Raw genomic sequence first — 27,586 nt, 5'->3', positions numbered from 1 at the left:
CAGTCAAACATTTCACTCCCCCTGCACTGCGTTGAAATGTCAGCATAGATTATGTGCTTCAATCCCTGGATGTAGGCAATGTCTTTAGGCGGGATATCCACCCCTCCCAACCCCCCACCCTCCTGCCGCCATTAGCCACCAGTGGGATCTTCCGTTCCATTTTGAGTGGCTTGCCCAACCAGCTGCCAGGGAACCTGCTTGGGGATATCGCCTTTGGTGGGACCGGGTGATCCCGCTGGCAGGAAAATCCCACCCTTTGTTCTTCCATTTTCCACAAAACGTTATAGCTGTCCATTTGGCCAACCATTTTCTCACTTCCCTGTTTGATGCTTTTGCCCTCAATGTCTACACTCTGATCATTCCCTTGGAGCAATCCCTATCCTCATTCTCACAAATCCTAGGGCTGTTCATTTGAACAGATCAAGTGCACAAATAGTTTGTCCATCTATCACCAAACCTGGCTGGCCTACACAAACACTACAAGCCTCACTCCCCTCTTTGAGAACTTTCCACAAGAATCATCCTGAACAACATCCTCGTGAATTCACGTCATCTACAAGACACACTTTGTGCTCCCTCAACCCAGTCCCACTAAACCGCTGAAACCAATTTAATTCCCAGGGTTCAAATTCCCCTTTCCCCAACATTGGCAACTGTCCCCTCACCCATTTAGGCCCCACATATCACAAGATCCTTCTATAATCCTGCCACGTCTCCAATTTCCTCTCTTCCTCGAAGTCACACTTCAAAGCTCGCTGCTTGACGGCGATTTTAATTCTTTCCTCAAATTTCCTTCTTTGGCCTCAAGTCCATTTTGATCTTGACCCACATTAAGGGCACCGTGCACAAGGATAAGATGTTGTGCTACTTCCAATTTCTGCAATCCCTGTCTTTGAATGGAAAGGCCCGACGAGGCGGTTCCAGCAAGATTGGGAAGAGGAGCACTTGTTTCGGAAGGGAACAGTTTGGGAAAAGAACAGCCAGGGTGGATAGTGAGGGTGATTGGATTGGAAAGGGGAAAGTTTGCGTCAGAAAGGGGCTATCAGGAGGGTGAGATAGGGGTGCCTGGGGAGGGGTAGCAGGAGCATGCAGGAGCTGTTACTCTGGTAATTAGAGGCAGCATGGTAACCAATAGTAGCCTATGTTCTTTGAAAGTGGGGTCAGGTGGAGTATGGCGAGTGGCACTCATCCAGATGAAAAATGAAAATCGCTTATTGTCACAAGTAGGCTTCAAATGAAGTTACTCTGAAAAGCCCCTAGTGGCCACATTCCGGCACCTGTTCGGAGAGGCTGGTACAGGAATTGAACCCGTGCTGCTGGCCTTGTTCTGCAGTATAAGCTAGCTGTTTAGCCCACTATGCTAAACCAGATCATGATGAGCGTCCACTTCCTGCCCAACATAGAATCAGAGAGTTGTTACAACACCAGAGCAGGTCATTTAGACCATTGTGTCCTTTCTGGCTCTCCTAAGGAGCAATTCATTTACTGATACTCCTCCAACCTCTCCCCCTCCCACATCTTTGTACATTCCTCCTTTTCAGATATTTCACAAAATTTACCCCACAGGAGGCCACTCTGCCCATTGTGTCTGTGCCATCCCAAAAATGAGCCACCAAGCCAATCCCATTTTCCAGCATTTGGTCTGTAACCTTTGTTGCCAATTCGCACCAGAGCCACCAATAATGTTGCTCTTTTTAACTGGACACTGATAGTTATTATCAAAAGGAGCGGGTGCCTTGACAGCTGGGTATGTCCTGAGCGGTCATTGACCTTGGCTGTTTGGGCTTCCTGGGTGAAGGGAGTGGCGCCGATGAGTCTGTACCTGTGTCTGATACCTGAGTACAAGTCTTTTGTTCTGGGGAAATGGGCCATTAGAATGCAAATCGGCTGGGGGTTTCGATAGTGTCTGGTTATCTAGTGGCCAATATATACTTAAGCTCTGAATTCGTCTGGATCCTGCATTGGCCATATTTCCCGTGATTCTTTGCAAGTGGCCATACTTCTCTTTGTAAGTGGCCATCCCAGGTGGCTACATCCCGTCCTTTTGATCCTGAACGCGAAGCGTGATGGCTCACACTATTGATCCCTCATCAGTCTTTGGTGTGCCGGTTACCCTTGGTCAAGGACAGGTTCTACACTACTCTGTCCTATGTTTTTGGAGCATTTACCTAAGTTTTTAATACATCACACATTCATAAATTCTAAGGGGCCACTATAAACATTTAATCATACATTTAACTTATTTACACAAGGGAACCTCTAACTGTCATTACCTAAGCTACACTCATGCTGCTGGCAAATATCAAACGGAACTTATGTACAATACAAAATTTTAAACAACAACAGCAGCATCACATCTCTACTTAATCCATTACAATCATAGAAAAATACAATCTTTATTTTGTCAGAATGAAGGTTTAAAAGGTTTGTGGGGTTTGGTGGATTCCAAGGAAAGGGACTCGGAGTTTATATATCGGGGAGCGGGAGGCCCTCCTTCACCATTTGCGGAGTCTGAGTGTCTGAACGACACTGCAGAGTATCGCTATTGCCAAAAGGGCTTCTACTGTGTAGGAAAGGGAATACCATTTTACAATGTTTTCGCACCATATGGGGGTATCAGTGTGTATCTCTATGTGTGGTATGGTGTCCGGGCTAGGGGTATCATGTTGTGTGGTCATGTTCGGGGCTGGTGTGGTGTAGCGTACAAAAGCTTATAACGCGCGCAGTTGTAGGAGTCTAGCGATGATCATAATGGGGGTCATCAGTTCTGTCTTCATCTTGTCTTTTTGTTCTTCATTCCTTGTATATTCCTGAGGGTGCAAGCATAGTATCTGTTATTATCGTTGGTTAACATCACGTTTTTTTTGTCTTTCTCTCTTTAACTTCAATTACCCATTAGAATCGTCACCACGAGAGACTCCCTCATTTTTATTTTTTTTAAATAACCATTTTAAAGACAAGACATCCGGAAGAAGAAATTCTGTTTCAGTGCAAGGATTCCGGCAGCTTGTGGTCGATGCGGTGAGTGGGCGGACAATCTCTCCGTCCCGTCTTTCTTAAATCACAACCATGGGAGGTTGAGGTTTATCTTAAGCAGCCGAATTTCAGGGCGGCCAGTTTTATATATTTGTTAGCCGCAATCACATTTGGCCTGAGTGTAATAACTAGCATATGGAGTCGGTGTAGTGTGACCGAAGAAGAGAGGAAGGAGGAGAGAAACAAAAATGAAGTGGCATTGCTGAGGTGTCCCTGCCATGAGAAGTGGCGGGTAAGCGCTCACAGTTTGCATGGGGCAGCTGTGGGTGGTGTTCTCTTTCATAACTGGGGGCTAGTCTAGCTGGTGGTGGGGGTCTCCTGCAATCTCGGGCGAAGTGTCCTGACTACCCAAAGTTGTAACATGACCCCCGGGGCACGGAAGGTGGAGCAGGCTCTCTGGTGTATTGCTTCCTTGGGTATGGTTCCCTGGGACATTGGACTTCTCCTCTACCCTCATTTATCCATGTGGGTCCCTGGCTAGTCCTGACTGAGTGCATATTTGCTTCTACCTGTTCCTGATCTGCCTTCCTGTGTAGGGATTGTTCCCAAGCTCTGGAGAATCTCTTTAAAACTCAAACTTCATTATGTGTGGCGTCTGCGGGGTCGTAATTTACACAGGCCTTTTGACCTGCTTCTGTGCCGTGGGAGACTAAAGTACGAGTCCATTTAGTTATGTTGTCGTTATCTAAGTTTGCGCGGTTCAATTCCCCAAATACCGCTTCAAAATGGATCCAAAGGTGACCTGCATATGCAGTCGGATGCTCTCCCTTCTTTTGTCTACAACGGTTTAGACCTTCTATGGGGTCTCCTCTGTTGTAACCAATTGCATTTAAAATAGCTGTCTTCATGTCCTGGAGGCTTCCTCCTCCTACATTCTGTGGATCGGGTAATGCTGAGCTAACGGATGGGTCAAGGCTCATTACTATAAGCTTCACGTCCTCCGGTTCGTCCAGACCGTACTTTACTGTCTGTTGTCTTACTCGCTCAAAGAAATGATGCGGGTCTGCTGTGGGTTGGAATGGTTCTATTTTGTCGCACGCATCTCTCAATTGTGTGATGGTTAGTGAGGTGGTATACACAAAATTGGGTTCATCATCAATCGGTGACTTGCGTTGCGTGGTTGTGGGGCTGTGTGCTGCCTGTGCAGTCGGTGGTGCGGGTGCTTTCCTTTTCGGGGCCTGGGGGGCTCTATTCTGATTCTCAGTGTCTTCTACATATCCAACAGCAGTTTCATTGAGTTCCTGCCAATCGGGGCCATTTTCCTGATCTAAATCTGGTCCAAAGGTGTCTCTGAATCCGTTGTGCACTGAGAGCAGTAACTGTAACCTGGCTATTTATTGCCAACATTTGCCGTGATCTACTGAACTCTGCCTTTGTTCCGTTGTGTAACTATGGAGTGCTCATAAAGCTGCCTTCAAATCTGCACATTGTTTCTTTAACTGTTCTATCTGCTGTTCCGTCTCTTCTCTTGCCAAAACTGCACGTTGTGTATCTTGGTAGGCCTTATCGTATTGTGCCTGAAAGCTGCTTAGGTGAACTATACAAGATTGGTGTGCCCGCTTGACATCAGCCATCTCCTTGTCTTTAGCTGCTAGCTGCTCTCGGAGTTGCTCATTAACTTTCTCACATTCACTAAAATTTCCCTCACTCTACTCCTCTTTCTCTGTCTGCGGAGCATCCTCACGACCTCCTCTGTGCCTCCCAATTGTGCCAGACAGGACATGATTGCCATCATCTTACTAACTTTCCCTGCATTCTTTTTATGTGTCTCGGTTAGGTTATCCCACCAGGTTTGTCCTATGCTTCCCGGACCTGACTCTTCATTTGAACAAAACTCGAACCAAAGGGGCCATCCTTTCCCCTTTAAGTACTTTCTCAATTCCTCTTCCCATATGGGGCACTGCTCTGCTCTACTGGTCGCTGCGACCTCGGGTTCCTGCGGATTCATTAGGCGTTCCATTGCCTTTGCTGCCATTGCTACTAGTATCTCGTTTCCTCTACCGTAAATTTGGGACAGGGGGGAATAGGGCGGCGATTCGAACAGCGGGTATGGCCTAAGCTATTTTCCGGTTCACAATACTCCCGATAGTTTACGCGACAAAATCCAACGAGGTTACCTTATATCCCTGTTAGTACGCATGCAAGTTAATACACACTTCTGAATCTTGGAGATTTGATCGATACGGGCCTTACACTTGTGGTTTCTTTCACTTTTCCCAATTGGATTTCTAATTCAACGTTTTGTGGGTTCTCTCGGAGTGACAAAATCACTTCTAGGTCGAGTCCCACCAGAGTTCGCCAATAATGTTGCCAATTCGCACCGGAGTCACCAATAATGTTGCTCAGTTTAACTGGATACTGATAGTTATTAATGATAATATTGCTTTTCAGAGTCGCCAGGTATCAAATGATACCACCACAAGGCTTTACCAGATATCGATCAAAGACCAAACAACCAGTTAGTTAGTTCAAGTTCAATAATAGTTTATTTACACACAAGAATTACTTCGACATACAACATAAAACACTACAAGCTAATTTATACCTAACACTACAACAACCTGTACTCAACTTCAGGCACCCGGCTTTATGCAGAGGAACAAGGCCTATGTTCGGATCTTGCGTGGCTGGGTCTGGAGAAGTGACTTTGTTTCTGCTGGGCTCATCCGTCTGGTAGCGATCGTTGGTCTTGAACTTGCTTCTGGTCGTGGTGCTGCAATTGGTTTTAGGCGTAAGCCGGGGCCAAGAGAGTGCCGGTGCATAACTGCCAAAAGAGACCGAACACATGGCAGTGTCTCTTTTTATCCTTCGGGGGTTTTGCGCTCTTTTGGGCGGTCCTTAGCTTTGTACCCAATAATTCGGCAGGCATCGATTACTGCCTTCAAATTTAGCCAATAAAGGGGCAGGTGCCTTGATGGCTGGGCGTGTCCTGAGCGGTCATTGACCTTGGCTGTTTGGGCTTCCTGGGTGAAGGGAGTGGCGCCAATGAGTCTGTATCTGTATCTGATACCTGAGTACAAGTCTTTTGTTCTGGGGAAATGGGCCATTAGAATGCAAATCGGCTGGGGGTTTCGATAGTGTCTGGTTATCTCGTGACTAATATATACTTAAGCTCTGAGTTCGTCTGGATCCTGCATTGGTCATATTTCCCATGATTCTTTGCAAGTGGCCATACTTCCCTTTGTAAGTGGCCATTCCCGATGGCTACACCTTTGAGGTGCATACCCAAACACCTTTATAATGGGTTGAGGGTTTCTGCCTCTACCACCCTTTCGGGCAGTGAGTTGCAGACTCCTATCACCCCGAACCAGACCCATCAAAACCTTATCCACCTCAATCAAATCTCCTCTCAGCTTCCTCTGCCCAAAGGAGAACAGCGCAGCCTATCCAATTTCCCTCATAGCTGCAATTTTCCAGTCCTGGCAGCATCCTCGTAAATCTACTCTGTACCCTCTCAAATGCAATTAAATCTATTCTGCTATGAGGTAACCAAACCTGCACACAGGACATTAGTTGTAGCCCAACTAATGTTTTATATAGTTCCCATATAACCCTCCAGGCTCTTATATTCTATGCCTTCGCTAATAAATGAAAGGATGCCATTTGCCTTCTTATCCACTTTGGGGCAGCACGGTAGCACATTGGTTAGCACTGTTGCTTCACAGCACCAGTGTCCCAGGTTTGATTCCTGACTTGGGTCACTGTGCGGAGTCTGCACGTTCTCCCTGTGTCTGCTTGGGTTTCCGTTGGGTTCTCCGGTTTCCTCCCACAAATCCCAAAAGACGTGCTTGATAGGTGAATTGGACATTCTGAATTCAGCAGTGTTGGTTCGGACCGAGGGGGGTGAGGGTGTCGGGTTGTACCTGGAGAGAGGGGTTTTGTGGGACCAAGAGGAGGGGGGTGGTCGGATCGGTTCAGACCACAGGTCTGGTCTGATTGCATGGGGATGGAAGAGGGAGGGTAGTGTGCTGGGTCCCCTGCGGGGCCATGTGTGTGCGGGGTGTGGCAGTCACCACTAGTTGTATTACATGTATTACGGCACTGTCCGTATAATAGAGGTACATGGGTAAATACCTGCCTGCTGGCTCTGCCCAGTAGGCGGGGTATAAATGTGTGTGCTCACCGGTGCTGCAGCCATTCTGGTTCCAGCTACAGGAGGCACAACATCTTTGCTCAATAAAGCCTCAATTATTCCACTACCCTCGTCTTTGGGTAATTGATAGTGCATCAAGGGTGTCCCGTTCAAGGCAGGTTCTGGATTTTTTAAGCAGTTACTCTGGAGCTGGAATTGTCTTTTTTTCATCTTACTCTTTTGGTGTAACTATCAGGATAAAACTGACAGAACCATCCAAAGTTAGCGATTTAATTAACTTCTGTTGGATGATTCCCAGACCAGCCTCAGGAATGGCGAATCCAGTCCCACCTCTTTCTTTTCCTTTTTTCTTAGCTTTAGTGCGAGCATCCTCGAACTTGGATAGGCCAATGCTCACATTGTGGAATCCCTAACATCCTGTTCCTTCGTGAAGGACCCATGGGTCCGCGTGGAAACCATATTATCCTTTTTCTTAGTGAATGATGTGGGTCTGTGGAGACAGAATGATGGAGGTAGCCTTAATAAGAATGCACTTTTCTGTAAACTACCATAACGTTCAAGGGGAGGAGGGGAGATAATTATGCAAAAGAAGGATTGAAAGTGCTCATTTTTCTATTGGTCCATTTGCCCTGTTTTCTATTGGCTAGAATTACTATCCTTTCATTGGTTTAAAATGAAAGTTTAACTGTGATATTATTGGTGTGTGTGACATGCAAATAATTAGACTGCAAACTGTAAATCTATTGGTCGAAAAAGCTATAACTGTTTCTGCTTCGCTGGACTCAGACAGAGCATTGCAGTGAGTCCCATTGAGTTGCTCTCCTTGTGCACAAGTCAATAAAGATTGACCTAGGAGCACTCCCGTGTATGCCTTGCCGTAATTCTGACAACATCTGCCTGTGAACCTTTGTCATCATCCTTGGTGCTGGTCTTGGCCATGGAATAAGCTGTTTCTGGAGCTTTTGCTGGATTGAAGGGGTTTGGTTGATCCATGGCGCTGGCGTTTGAGAGCTGTATGTGTCCATGAACTGGGGAGGCATCTAATGTCAGCAGATGATTGGGTGCCTTCGAAATTGAAGACAAGTTAGTGACCTGCAAATCCTCGTGTTGCTGTACCTTGGACAGGTCAATGTCCTCCAAAATGGGGATTATTTCTTCAATTTCCAGCTGGTTGTTCCATTTTAGAGCTTTAACAATCATCTTTCTCCTGCACAGATTCGAAGATCCTTGTTATCACCTCTTCATTCATGTCCAATGAACTTTCATGGTCTTCCTCTTCTAGTTCAGCCTTCAATTTGTCTTTTAATGGAGCAGGTACACGTCTCGGTACATGTATTACTGGCTTTGCATTCGCCTTGATTGCAGTGCCGTCTGCACTGTAAACCCGCTGAACTCGCTGAAGTTCCTCATAAGCTCCTACTCCTAGTAGAGATTCGCGTTCCACTGCAACGGAAAATATCAACGTGTGAATTCTGTTTTTTACATTGACATCAAGCTTGCATTCTTGCATCGTGATTTCATTTCCATTGTAATCTCTTAACAATACTGCTTTGTTTACTACTTGCGGTTTAATTCGCAGCTTTTGTTTTGCCAATTTTCTTTTTCTAGACCGTTGCCACCACCGTCACCCCAGGGATCTGATGGGACCATGTATTGGAATGGCTGTCTCGGATGCAGGGAACTTCCAGGTGGACGGTGGAAAGTGCCACTGTGGGCAGAAGTCTGATGCTGTCAAATGATGGGGAGCACCAGAGCTCATCGCAGAGAGGGTTTGTCATCATCCTTCATCCCATGAACCAGACCTGGTGTTACTGCCAACCCAGGGCCTCGATTCCATAGCGCAGCAGGTACATTTCATGGAGAGGATTGCAGACAATCCAGGGGGCGGGGCGGGGGGATTCGGTGTCCATGCCCTGGCCAGACCCCCCCAGCCCAGTTGGTGAACCTGGAGGCGATCAGAGCATCCCATGCGCATTGGCCTTGGTACACATGTTGTGCAGCCTCCCTCGCCTGCCTGGGCTCCATGTCCTGCCCATCCTCGCCCTCCCCCACTTCCTCCTCATTGGAGGAGGTCTGGCGTTCCCCCTCCTCCTCCAGCGCGTTGCCCCTCTGCTGCGCAATGTTGTGGATGACACAGCAGGCCACCATGATGCAGACAACTTTCTCAGCATCATATGGGAAGGCACCTCCAGAGCGGTCCAGGCACCAGAACCGTATCTTCAGGAGGCCAAAGCACCACTTGATCATTGGTCGCTGTATGGGCGTCGTTGTAGCGGGTCTCCGCGTCAGCCTGTGGCGTCCGGATTGGTGTCATCAGTCATGACCGCAGTGGATAGCCCCTGTCGCCCAGGAGCCAATCATCCAGTCGGGTGGGCATCTCGAACATGTCAGGAATCGTTAAGTGTGCCAAGATGAGGTGTCATGCACACAGCCTAGGTAGCGGGCACAAACGTGTATGATGCACATCTGATGGTCACATATCAGCTGCACGTTCATCGAGTGGAACCCCTTTCGGTTTGTGTAGACGCCCCTGTCATCTGCAGCTATTCGTAGGGGGACATGCATCCCGTCGAACATCCCCTGAACCCGGGGCATCCCGCCGATGATGGCGAGCCCCGCTGCCCGGGCATCCTGGTGGAGTCAGCCCACATTGAAGTGGATGTATTGAACCGCCTGGACATATAGGGCATCCGTTATGGCACGGATGCACCTGTGCACCGAGGTCTCCGAGATTCAGGACAGGACCCCACACGGCACCTGGAAGGCTCCCGGCGCGTAAATGTTCAGGGCGACTGTCACCTTGACGGCCACCAGGAGGTGCCTACCCCCATATCCGCGCGGTGCCAGGTGCAGATATGTTGCACTGTCTCCTTGCTCAGCCGGAGCCTTCGACGGCAGGCCCGGTCCAGCAGGTCCTCTAATGACAGGTGCTGCCGGTACACACGAGGCCTGAACAGCACCTCCTTGGCACAGCCTTCTCCCCCTCCTCAGCCTGTTGGGCAGCTGGCTCTCCAAGCAGGGTGGCTGCTTTCTGTTCCTCTGCGGGACGCTCTGCTGCTGTGGCTTCCTCCTCCTCCTTGAGCAGCTCCAGCTCGTACAGCCGCAGGGCATTCCCCAGGGCTGCGGCGATTAGCAGGAAGGCCACCATTGCTGGTTGAATTCCAATATCCATTGTGTGCAGGGGATGAAAGGCTGACATGTTAGCATGGTGCATACCCCCGTGGCCAACCAGGTCCAACGGGCTACATGGTGGCCAAGGTTGGCACTGTGGGCTCCGCACCCAAATGTTACCCCCCCCCCCCCCCCATCTTCGCAACCCTGGTCCCATCGATCCCCAGCACAAGGGGGGCCTCTTGCCCTGGCGTCTGTCCCTGCTGCCAGGGGTACTGTCGGCTGGTGCCACCCTTGCCAGCATTATGCTCCACGGTTACCCCCGTCATGGCTACAGTGGGCATTGTCCTGTTGGGCTGCCTGATGTCGCGCTGGCGAGTGGCAGGCTGGTGGGGGGTGCGGCGGAGGGTGGGGTGCGGGGGTGGAGTCACCCATGCGTTCGGTGTCACTCTGCAGAACTAGGGGCCAAGGTGGGTGGTCAGTGACGTGCGCAACAAGATGGCTGCCTTACAGGCCCCAGTCCTGTGGGGGTCATCCCGGCCACTTGGCCCATTCCCTCGGCCCTGGCAGGGCCCCACCCCAGCCTGCCCGACCAGTGGCCGACCAGGCAGCCCAACATCGCTTCTCTCTGTGTCCTACCTCCTCTCTCACCCTTATCAGCCACGATGACGGTTTCACGATTTTTAAAAGCACAAGTGAACCGCGCAATCGAGAACTCGGCCCATTGGAGGCAGAGAATGGCGGAGGCCCCGGAGAATACCGGGTTGGGCTCACAAACAGTGTCTACTGTATGTGCGTTCCGGACCGTATTGACGCCACTCAATTTTTAAACAATGGTGCAATATTCGCAGTCCTCCAATCTTCCAGCACCACACCCCCATCGAGTGAGGATTGGAAAATAATGGGTCAGAGCATTTGTTATTTTCTCCCAGGCTTCTTTTAACAGGATGGGGTACATTTTGTCTGGCCCTGGTGACTTATCCTCGTTCAAGGATGCTATTCCCCTTAATAATTCCTCTCTCCTATGTTTATTGTATTAAATAGTTCACACTCCTCTTAATGAATTACAACGTGTGCATCCGTCATGTTCTTTTGTGAAGACAGATGCAAAGTATTCATTAAGAACCATACCCACATATTTCTGCCTCTATACATATCTTTTATGGGCCCTACTCTTTCCTTCACTATCTGCTTACTCATAAAGTATTGATAAACATTGTTGGGTTCGCCTCAATTTTGACTGCCAATATACTTTCATGCCCTCTCTTTGCTATCCTAATTTCCTTTCTGATCTTACCTCTCGGCACTTTCTATGCTCCTCTTAGATTTCTGTAGTATTGAGTTCTCAGCATCTGACAATACCTTCCCTTTTTTGCCTTATCTTATTCGCATGCTCCTTGACTGAGGCGGTGGCATAGTGGTATTGACATAGAATCATAGAATCCCTACAGTGCAGAAGGAGGCCATTCAGCCCATCGAGTCTGCACCGATCCATGTCCCACCCTATCCCTGCAACCCCATAACCTAACCTGCACACCTCTGGACACTAAAGGACAATTTAGCATGGGCGATCCATCTACCCCGTACATCTTTGGACTGTGGGAGGAAACCCACGCAGACATGGGGAGGACATGCAAACTCCACACAGACAGTGAACCAAGGCTGGTATTGAACCCGGGTCCCTGGAGCTGTGAGGCAGCAGTGCTAACCACTGTGCTACCGTGCCACCCCAATCACTCGGCTAGCAGTTCAGAGAGCCAGAGTAATGCTCTGGGGACCCGGGTTCAAATGCCACCACTACAGATGGTGAAATTTGAATTCAATAAAAATCTGGAATTAAAAGTCTAATGATGACCGTGAAAACATTGCAAATTGTCGTAAAAACCCATCTGGTTCACGAATATCCTTTAGGGAAGGAAATCTGCCATCCTTACCTGGTCTGGCCTACATGTGACTCCAGACCCACAGCAATGTGGTTGAATCTTAACTCCCCACTAATAAGGGCAGCACGGTGGCACAGTGGTTAGCACTGTTGCCTACGGCGCTGAGGACCCGGGTTTGATCTCGGCCCCAGGTCACCGCCCGCGTGGAGTTTGCACATTCTCCCCGTGTCTGCGTGGGTCTCACTCCCACAACCCAAAGATGTGCAGGGTAGGTGGGTTGGTCATACTAAATTGCCCCTTAATTGGAAAATAAAGGGCCGCACGGTGGCACAGCGGTTAGCCCTGCTGCCTCACGGCGCCGAGGTCCCAGGTTCGATCCCGGCTCTGGGTCACTGTCCGTGTGGAGTTTGCACATTCTCCCCGTGTTTGCGTGGGTTTCGCCCCACAACCCAAAAGATGTGCAGATTAGGTGGATTGAACACGCTAAATTGCCCCTTAATAAAAAAATAAAATAAAATAATTGGAAAATAATTGGGTACTTTTTAAAAGAAAACTGCCCCCTAAAGGGCAATTAGGGGTGGGCAATAAATGCAGGCACAGCCTGTGAGGCCCACGTTCCATGAACAAATTTTTTAAAATCTCAGAGGGCTCTTGGTTTGATCATCCTGTCCTTTTTCTTTGCGGGATCATATTTACTCTGAACTAGTTGAATCTCTGCTTCGAATGCTCCCACTCCTCTAACACTGATTGACTTTCATGTAGCTGTTTCCAGTCCACTTTTGCTAATTCATTCCCCAGTTTAGTAAAATTGGCCTCGTCCCAGTTTAGAACTTTAGCTCCTGTTTTATCTTTGTCCTTATTCATAATTATGTTAAGACTAACTAAATTATGATGACTACACCAAACTGCTCTCCCACTACTTGTCCATCTTCAAAACCAAGTCCAGAATCATATTGAGAATACTTACACATGCGTTTAGGAGAGATGGTGACATAAAGGTAATGTCACTGGACTAATAAGCCAGCAGTCCAGGCTGGTGTTCTGGGGACATGGGTTGAATTCCCCGCACAGTAGCTGATTGAGTTTAAATTCAAATAATAAATCTAGAATACAAAGCGTCGCAATAATGGTGACCATGATAACTGTTAAAAAATCCATTTGGTTCACTGGTGCCTGTTAGGAAAGGAAATCTGCCAGCCTTACCCTCAGCATTCATGTACAGAGGGCTAGAATACAAGACCAGGGATGTACTTCTGAGGCTGTATAAGGCTCTGGTCAGACCCCATTTGGAGTATTGTGAGCAATTTTGGACCCCGTATCTAAGGAAGAATGTCCTGGCTTTGGAAAGGGTCCAGAGGAGATTCACAAGAATGATCCCTGGAATGTAGAGCTTGTCGGTTGAGGACTCTGGGTCTGTACTCGTTGGAGTTTAGAAGGATGAGGGGGGGGATCTTATTGAAACTCACAGAATACTGCGAGGCCTGGATAGAGTGGACATGGAGAGGATGTTTCCACTTGCAGGAAAAACTAGAACCAGAGGGCACAGCCTCAGGCTGAAGGGACGATCATTTAAACAGGGATGAGGGGGAATTTCTTCAGCCAGAGGGTGGTGAGTCTGTGGAACTCTTTGCCACAGAAAGTTGTGGAGACCAAATCACTGGGTGTCTTTAAGACAGAGGTATATAGGTTCTTGATTAATAAGGGGATCAGAGGTTATGGGTAGAAGGCAGGAGAATGGGGATGAGAAAAATATCAGCCATGATTGAATGGCGAAGCAGACTCAATGGGCCAAAAGGCCTAATTCTAGTCCTATATCTTATTGTGTTATGGGCTTACCCGGTGTGGATATGTGTGGCTCCAGGTCCACAGCAATGCAGTTGACTCTTTATTGCCCTCTGAAATGGCCCAGCAAGCAGTGACACCCACATCCCATGATCTTTTCTTAAATGCCCTAAAGCCAGGCACCACAGAATTGAATCTCTCAGTCTTTGTACATTATATCTATCATCATGGCCATATTTTATTATGAATGTCTGTGAAAGGGTTAATGTGTTCGATAGGATGTCCATTTTTAATTAAGAGCCCACCCCAAACATAAACCAATCGTATGTTCGGATGCTGACTAATCTGCTGTGGAGTGGGCCCGTTTCGCTCAGTGGGCTGGACAGCTGGTTTGTGATGCAGAGCGAGGCCCACAGCGTGGGTTCAATTCCCGCACCAGCTCAGTTTATTCATGAAGGCTCCACCTTCTCAACCTTGCCCCTCGCCTGAGGTGTTGTGATCCTCAGGTTAAATCGCCACCAGTCGGCTCTCTCCTTCAAAATGGAAAGCAGCCTATGGTCACCTGGGACTATGGTGACTTTACAACCTGCCATGGATATCCAGCACTTTTTCATACTTTCCATCTAATCTTACAATTCAGGTGGTGATTAGAACCTGCTGTATTTATGTCATCATAATTTAAGGCATGGTTAAAAGACCTTGATTAGATTATCTTTCAATATCTGCTCTTTCTTTCGAAGCGTTCATTACACTTGTCAATCAATTAAATAGAGCTGAAATCTATCACCTTTCAGTACTGGAGTCTAAACTGTTAATGTTGTGTTTTTCGCGATCCATAGTTATGTCAAACACTCTGCATGTCCCAGTAATTAACTGTTGAAAAGTAAAACAGATATTATTAATAAAGTCCAATTCATGTGATGCCTTTAATGTTAAGTCCCAGGTCACTGTTAATTTTAGTACACTTCCATTCAGTTCACACAGTCTCCACTGCAGTTAAGGAGCACACACAATTATAATATAATTTAAAATTCATTTTCTGTTCCATTTTTAAGAAACTGTAGAATACAAAGAATATTGAGAGCCCGTTGGTGTTCCGAAGACAGTGCATCAATCTTACTGTATTCGCCAGAAAGGCTCTCTGCCGTTCACAGACTGCACACCATCAGAGTTGAACCGTTGCCTTAAATACATAACACCCTGGCAGAGTCCCACCCTGCAACACATGGTAACATGGACACCAGGCCAGGTTTGGACATCACTGACTTTCAACCCTCACCAGCTCCCTATCGTTTACCATTGAGTCATTACTCCCGTGGAGATAAAGGGCCTAAAAAAAGTAATAAATGATCTATCAGAGCAGTAATAAAATGTCTGATGAGCAATTTAATGAAGTGGCAGATCAATGGAACTCGTTAACTTCTCTTGACAAAAATTACTTTTTCTTGTTTTTTTAAAATTTATGCATATTAGATTACAATACTTGGATTCCGGGGGTGACGATGACAGAATCTGTATGGAAAGTACACTGGCACTGAGAAACAGTTGATAGTTAATCTCTAAAGGTTGTGTAATATGTGGACCTTAATATTCTGACAATGATTTACAACTTAATCCTCTTTTTTTAATTGGTGTCTTTGAAGCATTTTAATGTGGTATTGATCACTCCCCACTCAGTGGCTTTCAGTGGAGCAGCACAGAGCAGAAGAGAGGTCAGTTCCCGCAGTTTAGTTTACCAGCGGCAACCCCTGATTGTCAGGGCAGCACAAAGAGGAAGGCACAGCTCCCCTAATGGCAAAGCAGGTAATTCATGAGGATAGTGCCAAAACATATTGGGAAGATCCCAAGTTTTGGGCCTGATATTACACGGATGTGGGTACGTGTAAAAGATCCCATCGCACTATTTGAAGAGTAATAATAATAATCGCTTATCGTGACAAGTAGGCTTCAATGACGTTACTGTGAAAAGCCCCTAGTCGCCACATTCCGGCGCCTGTTCGGGGAGGCCGGTATGGGAATTGAACCCGCGCTGCTGGCCTTGTTCTGCATTACAAGCCAGCTGTTTAGCCCACTGTGCTAAACCAGCCCATTTGGGGAGGTTGCCCAGCATCCCAAACAGTACTCATCCCTGTATTGGCAAAAGACGCCATGGCAATATGAGGAAAGCCTTTTTAACACAGCAAGCGGTTCGGATTGCCTGAGAGTGCGGTGGAAGCAGAGTCAATTGAAAGGGGTTTAAATCAGAGCCATCATCACTAGAAATACAGATTCTCTGTTTATTTGTCTCAGTGCTGGTTTTGGGACCTTGCTCTAAATAAAGTAACTGCCACGTTTCCCTATTCTACAACAGTGATGGGACGTCAAAGAAGTTAATTATCTGTAGGACACTTTGGAGCACCTTGAGATTGCGAAAGGTGCTATAACAATGAGATTTATTTATTTCTAATCCTAATTCCATGTTGCCACTGTGATCCAATCTATGTCCATGTTAAATAGGAACTGTTGTGCATGGTAATTTTTTTTTCTGTGCACAGTTCCCTTTAAATCCTTCTGCACCCCCCCCCCCCCCCCCCCCTCCGCACTCACGGAGGGCGACTGTGAGCCCCCTCACTCTCTGCATCGATGAGAAGCTCGGTGTGGGCTCAACATTCGGAGAGAATCAAAAAACGTGATTCACTCTGGTGCGTTAGGGTCTTGAACTTGAACTCTACCCCCCGCCCCCCAAACCTCGCAAGTGGAGTAGTGCAAATCACACCGCACGTGCCCAGGAACCTCATTTTAATACATTAGCATGTCATTAGCGAGTACTCTCTCCGGACCTTCACCCCTCACGGAATATTCACCGGGCACCGGCATCAATTACAACAAGTCCACACAAACATGAACCTGGCAGCTTCACCTCCGAGGAGGATATCGAAGGTTAACGCTCAGGCAGCCATGATTCCCCAGGCTCGTCACTGTTCTGGTGCACCGGAGAGGATGTGGGGTTAGTTCAACTAGGGGCCAGGATTGGAGGTCAGTCACGAGGGGTCACGAGCAGGCCTTATCTTCCATTCACCCTACCTAGGCCCACTCTCCCACCCTATCCTATAACCCCTCCTAACCTTCACGTCTTTGGACTGTGGGAGGAAACCAGAGCACCCGGAGGAAACCCACGCAGACACAGGGAGAACATGCAAACTTTACACACACTGTCACTCAAGGCCGGAATTGAACTTGGGTTCCTAGTGCTGTGAAGCAGCAGTGCTAACCACTGGGGCTAGGGGGTGATGATATCTCCAACAGTGGGCACTGTTATCTCAGGATTAGTTTGGTGCCAGCAGGGCGCGAAACCCATTGGCCAGGATCTGTGGGAGAATGATGATGACTTGCATTGAGGACAGTGTGATGCTCCTCTCTTCCTCAGCAATATGTCTGATTCCTGCCTGACAGAGAGCTGAGCACATCCTGCCAAGGAAAGGGCTTATCATGAGGTTTAGAGACATGGGATGAGCTCACATCTGCTACATCCCCCTCCGAGGTTAGGGGTCCTGGTGTGTTCCTCCATCTCGCCTCCGGGGTGGCCCAGCCTCTCTACACTTTGTCAGCCCACGGCATCCTCATCACTGGAGAAGGCGGCTGCAATGAGAGGCCTGAGCGTTGATGCCAGGCGGGCAGGGTGGTTGCCTGCAGGAACGCGGCTTCACTGAGTCATCAGTGTGGGAGCTGGCAAAGACATAGCACGGAACTCTCACACTGCACAGGGATGAAGCACTGAGTGTGTGCAGGGGTTTGCAGAGCTTGGCGCCATGAAATGACAGGGCGCAGGATCTGCTGGTGAACAAAGTGATGTTTATTTGCAAGTTCCTATTTACAGTGGTGAGCTTTCTTAACCAGTGCCTATGTTCACCCGAGTCCACTAGGTACTACAGTTACCTACACTTCCTCACCTCACACTACGTCCAGGATCCCCAGCTGAGTTTGTAGTGGTCTGCTGCCTTCCACACCCTGTTGCCTGAGATGACTTTGGCGGGCATCCCCTGGTGGTCTGGATCTTGAGGGTCCAAGAGTATTCTTGAGGAGCACGGGTGTTGCAATGCTGTCCTCCTTGGGGCTGAAGGCTCAGGGAGGGGGTTGTCAGATGGGCTGGACACCCTTGGGTGCACTTGGTTGAGGTAATTGCGTGGGGCAGCCAACAGTGAAGTGCTTTATCCCATTCGGAAAAGGAGGGGCGAACTCCTAGCATGGGAAGAGAGTCATCATCACAATCCGTTTCAGGAGTCAAACAATGGCAGAGAATTAACATTAACTTCATCATCGGTTTTCCCATCTCATTATTTTGGGTTCATAACATGTTTAGACAGTGAGTACAGATGATATTTCTGAGCAGCTGGTCTAGAGGTGTTACTGTGGGCTGAGGCAGCAGAATTAATATCAGTAAAAATATAAATTATTAAATCCCATTAGTTTTTTAGCTTCAACATTGCAGGTTAAATCAGTTGTCTCACTCAATTGGCTTGGTAACTCCCGGGAGTCAGAACGTGATATAACCTCTTCAGCATTTCCTAAAAAACATTCAAAAAAATATTCATGTGACAGAAACAAACAAAGGGACATTGAAGTTGGTGATAATATCTTGAAACCATTTCCTTTTAAAAGAAAAGAGCAGTCTTGATGGTAAAATTAATCATGTTGATTATTAATGGTCAAATGAGATTGTCTGAGATAGCTTTAAAAATAGATTTTTTCAAGAAGGTTTTTAGAAATGTTTTAAATAAATACTGAGTATTTATCATTAAACGCAACTTTTCATTTGCGCCGTCAACATGTTTCGAATTGTTTTATTGCAATATCAAAAATTGCAGCTTTATGGATATCACCTTCAGCCACAGTATCAGAGGCAATTCTCGCTCCAGAATGAGAATACATTTTAAAATAGGCTGGATTTTAATTCCAATTGGGATTCATAATATTCACAGTCTGTTAGAAAATAAACCATCATGAAATAGCAAAGGGAGCTGGGACTGAAATATTCAGCAGCCCATGTAATGATGTTAGCTTGTCCACAGTGCTAACCCACATATCCCCTCTGAATATATCATCAGGGCTCACTTTAGAAACAGAACAATTTTTTTTACAAAGAAAAACAATTTGAACCGAGGGAGAGAAAGTGATAGATTTATTGTAACTTGTTTCAGCTTTGCCTTTCGAAAGATGTTTCAGGTGAGGGATGACTTCTTTCATTATTCAGTGTCCTTTCTTCATTCATTAGGACCAAGTCCAAGAACCTTCAAAAGCCCATGCGACCATTGGTGTCTTAAAACTTGCCGGGCACCCCCCCCCCCCGAGGAGGGGCTGCTTAGGGAGCGACGAAACCTCAAAATGGAATTTGATCTATTGACCACGGGAAAAGCAGAGACGCAGTGGAGGAAAATGCAGGGGGCGGTATATGAGTGTGGGGAGAAGGCGAGCCGGATGCTGGCACATCAGCTTCGTAAGAGGGAGGCAGCGAGGGAGATTGGTGGAATTAGAGATAGAGGGGGGAATGCGGTGCGGAGTGCGGTGAGAATAAACAAGGTATTTAGGGACTTCTATGGGGATCTGTATACGTCTGAGCCCCCAGCGGGGGAGGGGATGCGGCGATTCTTGGACCAACTGAGGTTCCCGAGGGTGGAGGAAGAGCAGGTGGCTGGTCTGGGGGCGAGATTGGGCTGGAGGAGCTGGTTAAAGGATTGGGGAGCATGCAGGCAGGGAAGGCCCCGTGACCGGACGGGTTCCCGGTTGAATTTTACCGAAAGTATGTGGACCTGCTGGGCCCGTTGCTGGTGAGAACTTTTAATGAGGCGAGGGAGGAGGGGACCCTGCCCCCGACAATGTCCCTGGCGCTGTTCTCATTGATTTTGAAGCGGGATAAGGATCCATTGCAATGTGGATCGTATTGGCCGATTTCGCTCCTCAATGTAGATGCTAAGTTGTTGGCGAAGGTGCTGGCTACGAGGATTGAGGAATGTGTCCCGGGGGTGATCCATGAGGACCAGACGGGGTTTGTGAAGGGCAGTCAGTTAAACACGAATGTGCGGAGCCTCTTAAATGTGATCATGATGCCATCGGTGGAAGGGGAAGCGGAGGTGGTGGCGACTATGGACGCGGAGAAGGCCTTTGATCGGGTGGAGTGGGAGTATCTCTGGGAAGTGCTTGGGAGGTTTGGGTTCGGGGAAGGGTTCATAAGATGGTTCAGGCTGTTATATAGGGCCCCAGTGGCGAGTGTGGCTACGAACCGGCAGAGGTCGGAGTACTTTAGGTTGTACCGCGGGACGAGGCAGGGGTGTCCCTTATCCCCCTTGTTGTTTGCACTGGCAATTGAGCCGCTGGCCATGGCACTGAGGGAGTCTAGGAACTGGAGGGGATTGGTCCGGGGGGGGTGGGGGGTGAGGAACACCGGGTGTCGTTATATGCTGATGACCTGTTGTTATATGTTGCAGACCCAGTGGAGGGGATGGCGGAGGTTATGCGGATCCTTAGGGAGTTTGGGGACTTCTCGGGCTATAAACTCAATGTGGGGAAAAGTGAGCTCTTTGTGGTGCATGTGGGGGACCAGGGAAAGGGGATAGACGACCAACTCTGAAGAGGGCGGAGAGAAGCTTCCGATACCTGGGGATCCAGGTAGCTAGGAGCTGGGGAGCTCTGCACAAGCTCAATTTGACACGGTTGGTGGAACAGATGGAGGAGGACTTCAAGAGATGGGATATGCTGCCACTCTCCCTTGCGGGTAGGGTGCAGTCGGTCAAGATGACGGTCCTCCCGAGGTTCCTGTTTGTGTTCCAGTGCCTGCCCATCCTAATCCCCAAGGCTTTTTTTAAATGGGTAAGCAGGGGTATTATGGGATTCGTATGGGCAAATAGGACCCCGAGGGTGAAGAGGGTGTTTTTGGAACGTAGCAGGGACAGGGGGAGGCTGGCGCTGCCGAATCTATGTGGCTATTATTGGGCAGCTAATGTGGCGATGATCCGTAAGTGGGTAATGGAGGGAGAGGGGTCAGCGTGGAAGAGGCTAGAGGTGGCGTCTTGTGTGGGTACGAGTCTGGGGGCGCTGGTGACGGCACTGTTGCCGCTTCCGCCGACAAGGTACACGACGAATCCAGTGGTGGCGGCGACTCTGAAGATCTGGGGGCAGTGGAGGCGACATGGGGGCAAGGTGGGGGCCTCGGTCTGGTCCCCGATATGAGAGAACCACAGGTTAGTTCTGGGTAGGATGGATGGGGGGTTTCTGAGCTGGCATCGGGCTGGGGATAAAAAACTGGAGGACCTATTCATCGATGGGACTTTTGCGAGCCTAGGGGCGCTAGAGGAGAAATTTGGGTTACCTCCCGGGAATGCTTTTAGGTACATGCAAGTGAGGGCGTTTGTGAGGCGGCAGGTGAGGGAATTTCCGCTGCTCCCAGCACGAAGGATTCAGGACAGGGTGATTTCGGGTGTATGGGTTGGAGAAGGCAAGGTCTCGGCGATCTATCAGGAACTGCAGGAGGCGGAGGAGGCCTCGGTGGAGGAGTTAAAGGGTATGTGGGAGGAGGAGCTGGGGGAGGATCTGGATGAAGATCTGTGGGATGATGCCCTGAGTAGGGTTAATTCTTCCTCCTCTTGCACCAGGCTCAGCCTAATACAGTTCAAAGTTGTCCATAGGGCGCATATGACAGGGGGGAGTATGAGTAGGTTTTTTGGGGTGGAGGACAGGTGTGCGAGGTGCTCGGGGAGCCCAGCAAATCATGCCCATATGTTCTGGACATGCCCGGCGCTGGAGGGGTTCTGGAGGGGCTTTGCGAGGACTATGTCCAAAGTGGTGAACACCCGGGTCAAGCCGAGCTGGGGGATAGCATTATTTGGGGTATCGGAAGAGCCGGGAGCCAAAAGAGTCTGGTGTTCTGGCCTTTGCGTCCCTGATAGCCCGGCGGAGGATCCTACTAATGTGGAGGGATGCGAAGCCCCCAAGCGTGGAAGCTTGGATTAACGATATGGCAGAGTTCATCAAGCTGGAGAGGATAAAGTTTGCCTTGCGAGGGTCTGTGTAGGGTGTGGTGAATGTAAATACAGTTAATTCACCAGTTATGTTCTATGTTTGTAAATACAGTCAATTCACCAGTTATGTTCTATGTTTGTAAATACAGTCAATTCACCAGTTATGTTCTATGTTATTAACCCTGTGGGTTTTATCTGTGGGCCATTGTATGGCTTCACCCACAGGGGGAGATGTTGGGAGGATGTTGGAGAATGTACGGGCTCCGCCCATGGCTCCGCCCCTTTGAAGGAGTATAAGAGTAGCTGGCCCGTGGGATTGCCCTCGGTATGTACCAGTCGCAGGCAGGCAAAGTTGATAGTTAATTAAAACCACTGTTTTACTCCGACACGAGTCCTTGAGTGAATTGATGGTCGCATCACAGGCGTTCTCCAGGCGGTGGCAACCATTCCTAGACCTTCTCGCGGAACATTAGGTGGAGGTCAATAGCAGCAGCAACCTGGGGGGGGGGGGGGGTGCCGTTTGTTTTTTTTGTTTTGTTTAGGTTAGAGTGGGGCGTTTTCCTTACTGGCGTGTTTATTTGTTAAATGGGGTTTCTTGTATTTTGTTGGAAATTGCATGTATAATTTTTGCTTGTTTTGTGCTTTATTCTTTTTTTCTGATTGGAGTGTTTTATTGAAAATTTGAAAAAATATATATTTTTTTAAAAAACTTGCCGGGCACAGTACAACAACATCTTGTATTTACATAGTGCCTTTAACGTGACAACATGTCCCAATGCACTTCATTACAAGATGAGATATGATGCTGAGCCACGTAAAGAGGAAATTGGGGATGCGAAAGAGGTCAGAATTAGAGGAACCTGGATATCAGGGAAGGTTGGGGAGCTGGAGGAAGCAGCAGGTTCATCGAATCATAGAATTTACAGTGCAGAAGGAGGACATCCGGCCCATCGAGTCTGCACCGGCCCACGGAAAAAACACCCCACTCAAGCCCACTCCCCATCGCAACCCAGCAACCCTACCCAACCTTTAGGATACTGAGGAGCAATTTAGCATGGCAAGTCCATCTAACCTGCACATTTTTGGACTGTGGGAGGAAACTGGAACACTCAGAGGAAATGCACGCAGACATGGGGAGAAAGTGCAAACTCCCCACAGACAGACATCCGAGAATGTAATTGAACCCGGGTCCCTGGTGCTGTGAGGCTGCAGTGCTAACCACTGTGCCGCCGTGCCACCCCATTCATGGATGGGGTTCAAAAACGACGATGGGAAGTTAACAGAGATTTTGGAACAGCTGTGGGTTACTTGGCCCCTCACTGTATTGCGCTTGCTCATGTACACCATGACACCTCCGTCAGATTCTCATGCTCCTCCCCCCTCTCTCCACCCAGCCCCTCCCATTCACATGATAGAGTTATCAACACTGTCCACTTCCCACTGATTTTTTTTTACCAGCGCTGGTAGAAAGAATCTCACTTTTCAAGTGGCCATTGTTGCCTTTCTGAAAGCATCCTGGTGTAATTTATCTAACTCAGTATCGGGTGTCTTGTGCGGAATGAAATCATTCACATTTGGAAGCGCTTAGGGAAAAGCTGTAAAATACGATGAAAGGAGCGACTCATCATTTTTGCAGCACATTTGTTCAAGTCGACAATGGCTCTATTTACGCAGCCTTGATAAATGAGTAACTGCATCGAAACTATATCATTTATTTTGGCAGTTTATTGCTGTTCCTTCATCCTCACTGGGTCAGAAACCAGGAAATCCTGGCCTAACACCACCATGGGAGCACCATTATCATACAAACTGTGGCGGTTCAGCAGGGCTGGCGCAAGAGTAGTGGATGCCCCAGGAAAACCTGCAACCTTGCACCCACCCCCACCCACCATGGCCTTGCGGAAATGAATATTGCGCACTAATACACATAACAATTCCACATTTATAATTACAGATTTATTTTACATGGAAAAGGTTGGAAGGGGGGGGGGGGTGAGAGACCCCCAGTCCAAATGGTAATGTGGAACGTGCGGGGGTTGGGTGGACCAGTGAAGTGCTCGCAAGTCTTCCCGCACTTGAAGAGCTTGAGATCCGACGTGATGATGTTGCAGAAGACCCACTTAAGGGTGAAGGACCAGCTTAGACTTTGGACGGGTTTGGTGTGTCAGGTGTTCCACTCGGGCTTTGATAGCAGGGCCTGGAGGTAGCAGTACTTGGGGTAAGAGAGTTAGGTTTCAGATGGAAAATGGGGTGGAAGATCAGGGGGGCAGATACGTTATAGTGACGGGTGCTTTGGAGGGGAGGTTGGTGGTTAGCATGTCTGCCCCAAATCGGTATGATGTAGGGTTTATGAAGAAGATGTTGGCTGCCATACCATGTTTGGACATGCATCAATTAATTTTAGGTGGAGACTTAGAAGGGGTCGGCACAGAGGCCGACATGGAGGTTGGATGTGGGGCTGATCGCGGATCCGAGTTTTTGTGTGAGGGTGGGAAAAATGATTGATGATTATGTGGGGTTCAATAAGAATGGGGAAGTCTCACCGGCGGTGATTTGGGAGGCAGTGGTGAGGGGCAAGATCATCTTGTTTAAGGCGCAGGGGGATAGGAAGGTAAGGGAGGGGCGGCAGCGGCTGGTAGATGAAATCTTGATGGGAAGAATGCGGAAGACCCAACTCCGCAATGTTTGGTCAGTAGAAAGGAACTGCAAGCACGGTTTGACCTTTTAGTCTACAGGGAAAGTAGTACATCAGTTGAGGCGGGCAAGGGGCTAGTATATGAATACGGCAGAAGGCCAGTCACTTGTTGGCGGGGCAGTGCCACGAGCAGGCTGTATTGCGAGAGATTGTTCGGGTTTAGAATGGGGCGAAGGGGCCGGTGGTGGCACCAGAGCATCTGAACAGGGTATTTGAGGAGTTTTATAAAAGGCTGTATAGGTCGGAGCCACCAGGGGATGAGTGGGATATGAGGGGCTTTTGGGGGGGCTGGAGTGTCCTCGAGTAGGAAAGGAGGAATGGGCAAGGTTGGAAGAGCCAGTGGAGATTGAAGAGGTTCGGACGGCGATAGGGAAGATACAAACGGGTAAAGCCACGGAGCCAAATGGGTTCCCGGTGGAATTCTACAAAACATTTCTGGATAGGTTGATGCCATTGCTGATGGAGGTGTTTGAGGATGCGGTGGTTAAAGGGGTGCTCCCGGGGACGATGGGACAGGTGGCTGGCACCAATCCCGATTTTCTCCTGACACCTAGGGCGATATTCTCCGGAAACGGCGCGATGTCCGCCGACTGGTGCCCAAGACGGCGCCAATCAGACGGGCATCGCGCCGCCCCAAAGGTGCGGAATGCTCCGCATCTTTGGGGGCCGAGCCCCAACATCGAGGGGCTAGGCCGACGCCGGAGGAATTTCCGCCCCGCCAGCTGGCGGAAACGGCCTTTATTGCCTTGCCAGCTGGCACGGAAATGACATCTCCGGGCGGCGCATGCGCGGGAGCGTCAGCGTCCTGACAGTTTCCCACGCATGCGCAGTGGATGGAGTCTCTTCCACCTCCACCATGGTGGAGACCGTGGCGGAGGCAGAAGGGAAAGAGTGCCCCCACGGCACAGGCCCGCCCGCGGATCGGGGGGCCCCGATCGCGGGCCAGGCCGCCATGGCAGATCACCCCGCGCCCCTCCCAGGACCCCGGAGCCCGCCCACACCGCCTTGTCCCGCCGGTAAGGTAGGTGATTTAATTTACGCCGGCGGGACAGGCAATTTATCGGCGGGACTTCGGCCCATCCGGGCCAGAGAATCGAGCGGGGGGGGCCTGCCAACCGGCGCGATTCCCGCCCCCGCCGAATATCCGGTGCCGGAGACTTCGGCAACCGGTAGGGGCGGGATTCACGCCAGCCCCCGGCGATTCTCCGACCCGGCGGGGGGGTCGGAGAATGTCGCCCCAGATTCTCCATTCGGAGAATCCAACCCAATGTCTAAATTTGCAGATGAGAGCAAACTGGGTGGATGGTCAATACAACAAATTACAGGAAGACATTCATAAAATTGCAGAATGGGCAAATAATTGGCAAATGAAATTCACACAGATGAAATGAAATGAAAATCGCCTATTGTCACAAGTAGGCTTCAAATGAAGTTACTGTGAAAAGCCCCTAGTCTCCACATTCCGGCGCCTGTTCAGAGAGGCTTCGTACAGGAATTGAACTGTGCTGCTGGCCTGTCCTGGTCTGTTTTAAAAGCCAGTGATTTAGCCCTGTGCTAATATGGAGTCATTATATATTGGTAAAAGACCCAACTTGGAATTTTTCTGCTAAATTCTGTTTCTGCCTGAGAGTAGGGATGGAATTTAGTGCCTTTCATGTTTGATGGGGAGGCGGGATATTTAATTGGAAATCCTGCCATCTTTCCGCCTCTAAATTGACTAACGACGAGTGGGGTCTTGCCACACATGATGCCATAAAGCAAACCATCTCCGGGTTGCCAGTGGACTTCCAGGAATGGCGGTAGTGGGGGGGTCCCTCGTTCAGAGGCACTCACCTGATTCACCTGACATCGGAATGTTGGGACGGGAGTGGAGGGTTAGGGCCGTTGAGAGCCCTGCTGCCAAACATCCCCCGCCCTCCCATCCACCCGCCATCACTCACAGGTGACTGGGCCCCTCGGCAATTCCAATCTCGGGTGGGTACGTTGCTGGCAGCAGCCATCCCTCCCACTCGTACTGGCGGCTGCAATGAGCTGAGGCATCTGATTGGCCGGCAGCTCTTGCTGGGCAGGACCTCTGCGCCTGGGGTCCTTGAACCTGGGAAATGCCTGCCCTGTTAAGTGCCTGATTGGAGTTCAATTCCAAGGACCTTCTCAAAAAGAGGTGACCCAGGGGCTCATTGGCTCACCAGCCAGCAGGCGAGACCCCTACTGCCTCCACTAAATATCACTCCCAGATGTCTGCTAGAGAGAACATTTCACCTCAGCTTATATTAATTACTTGCAGACAGACACCAATGAAAACAGAGTTGGTGATTAACTCTTCAGTACCTGAATGCACATTTTTTATATTCATTGTCAGGGTATGAGAACAGCTATTAAGTCTGGCACTGATTGCCCATCCTATTTATCCTGAAAGTTTGGGGTTGGGCCTTCCTGTACCACTGCTGGCCATTCCCAGACGACTTTCTAGGTCACCTCAAAAGGCAGGTAAGAGTAAACCACATCGGTGTGGGACTGGAGTCGTCAGATCGAGAAAGGGTGGCACATTCCCTTCACCAAGGGCATTAGTGAACCCACCTGCTTGTCTGCATCTAAATCCTGGCCCAGTTTCCTCTTGGGTTGATCATGAATAAATATATTATGGACCTCCTGTGGGATTCTCTCTGCAAAGAACCAGCCCAACATTGCCCGGCCGTGAAATCCCAGCTGACCTGCAGCAAGAGAACTGCCCCAGCACCAGAAGAGGGAGCTAAGGCAGTTAACAAAACCAAAGGAAGATTGGCATTGGAGTGGACAGAGGGATATTGGAATGGAAGCTGTTCCAGGTGAGTGGGAAGGAAACCCAAGAGTCAGTCCTGCTGCCTCCCAGGCACTACTGTCATTGTATCCATGACTGTCCCAGAGAGAGCAGTTACATTGTTGGAGGGGAAGGAAACACATAGCGAAACCAGACTTTGACCCGACCTCCCTCTCCCTTATCACATGATATGAATTG

General features: G+C 49.1%; 1 protein-coding gene across 5 annotated transcripts; it reads right to left on the bottom strand.

The window, feature by feature from the left end:
• Nucleotides 1-123: 123 nt before the first annotated feature.
• On the bottom strand, nt 124-26,600 carry LOC140408364 (uncharacterized). 5 transcript variants are annotated; one of them, XM_072495462.1, is made up of 5 exons: nt 26,425-26,600; nt 18,393-18,449; nt 17,835-18,123; nt 5,598-5,800; nt 124-2,810 (listed from the first exon to the last, which is right to left on the bottom strand). In XM_072495462.1, the coding sequence occupies exons 1-5, from the start codon at nt 26,522-26,524 to the stop codon at nt 2,794-2,796; spliced, it is 666 nt and encodes a 221-aa protein (XP_072351563.1). In that variant the 5' UTR covers nt 26,525-26,600; the 3' UTR covers nt 124-2,793. The 5 variants fall into 5 exon arrangements, 4 of the variants coding, with proteins under 4 accessions (XP_072351563.1, XP_072351566.1, XP_072351564.1 ...); XM_072495465.1 differs by lacking the exon at nt 5,598-5,800; XM_072495463.1 differs by lacking the exon at nt 124-2,810 and having other exon boundaries at nt 2,817-7,619.
• Between the last annotated feature and the right edge of the window lie 986 nt (nt 26,601-27,586).

The sequence above is a fragment of the Scyliorhinus torazame genome, chromosome 3, assembly GCF_047496885.1.
Source record: "Scyliorhinus torazame isolate Kashiwa2021f chromosome 3, sScyTor2.1, whole genome shotgun sequence".
In the NCBI taxonomy this organism is placed as follows: Eukaryota; Metazoa; Chordata; class Chondrichthyes; order Carcharhiniformes; family Scyliorhinidae; genus Scyliorhinus; species Scyliorhinus torazame.
This window is presented reverse-complemented; position numbering and strand designations above follow the sequence as displayed.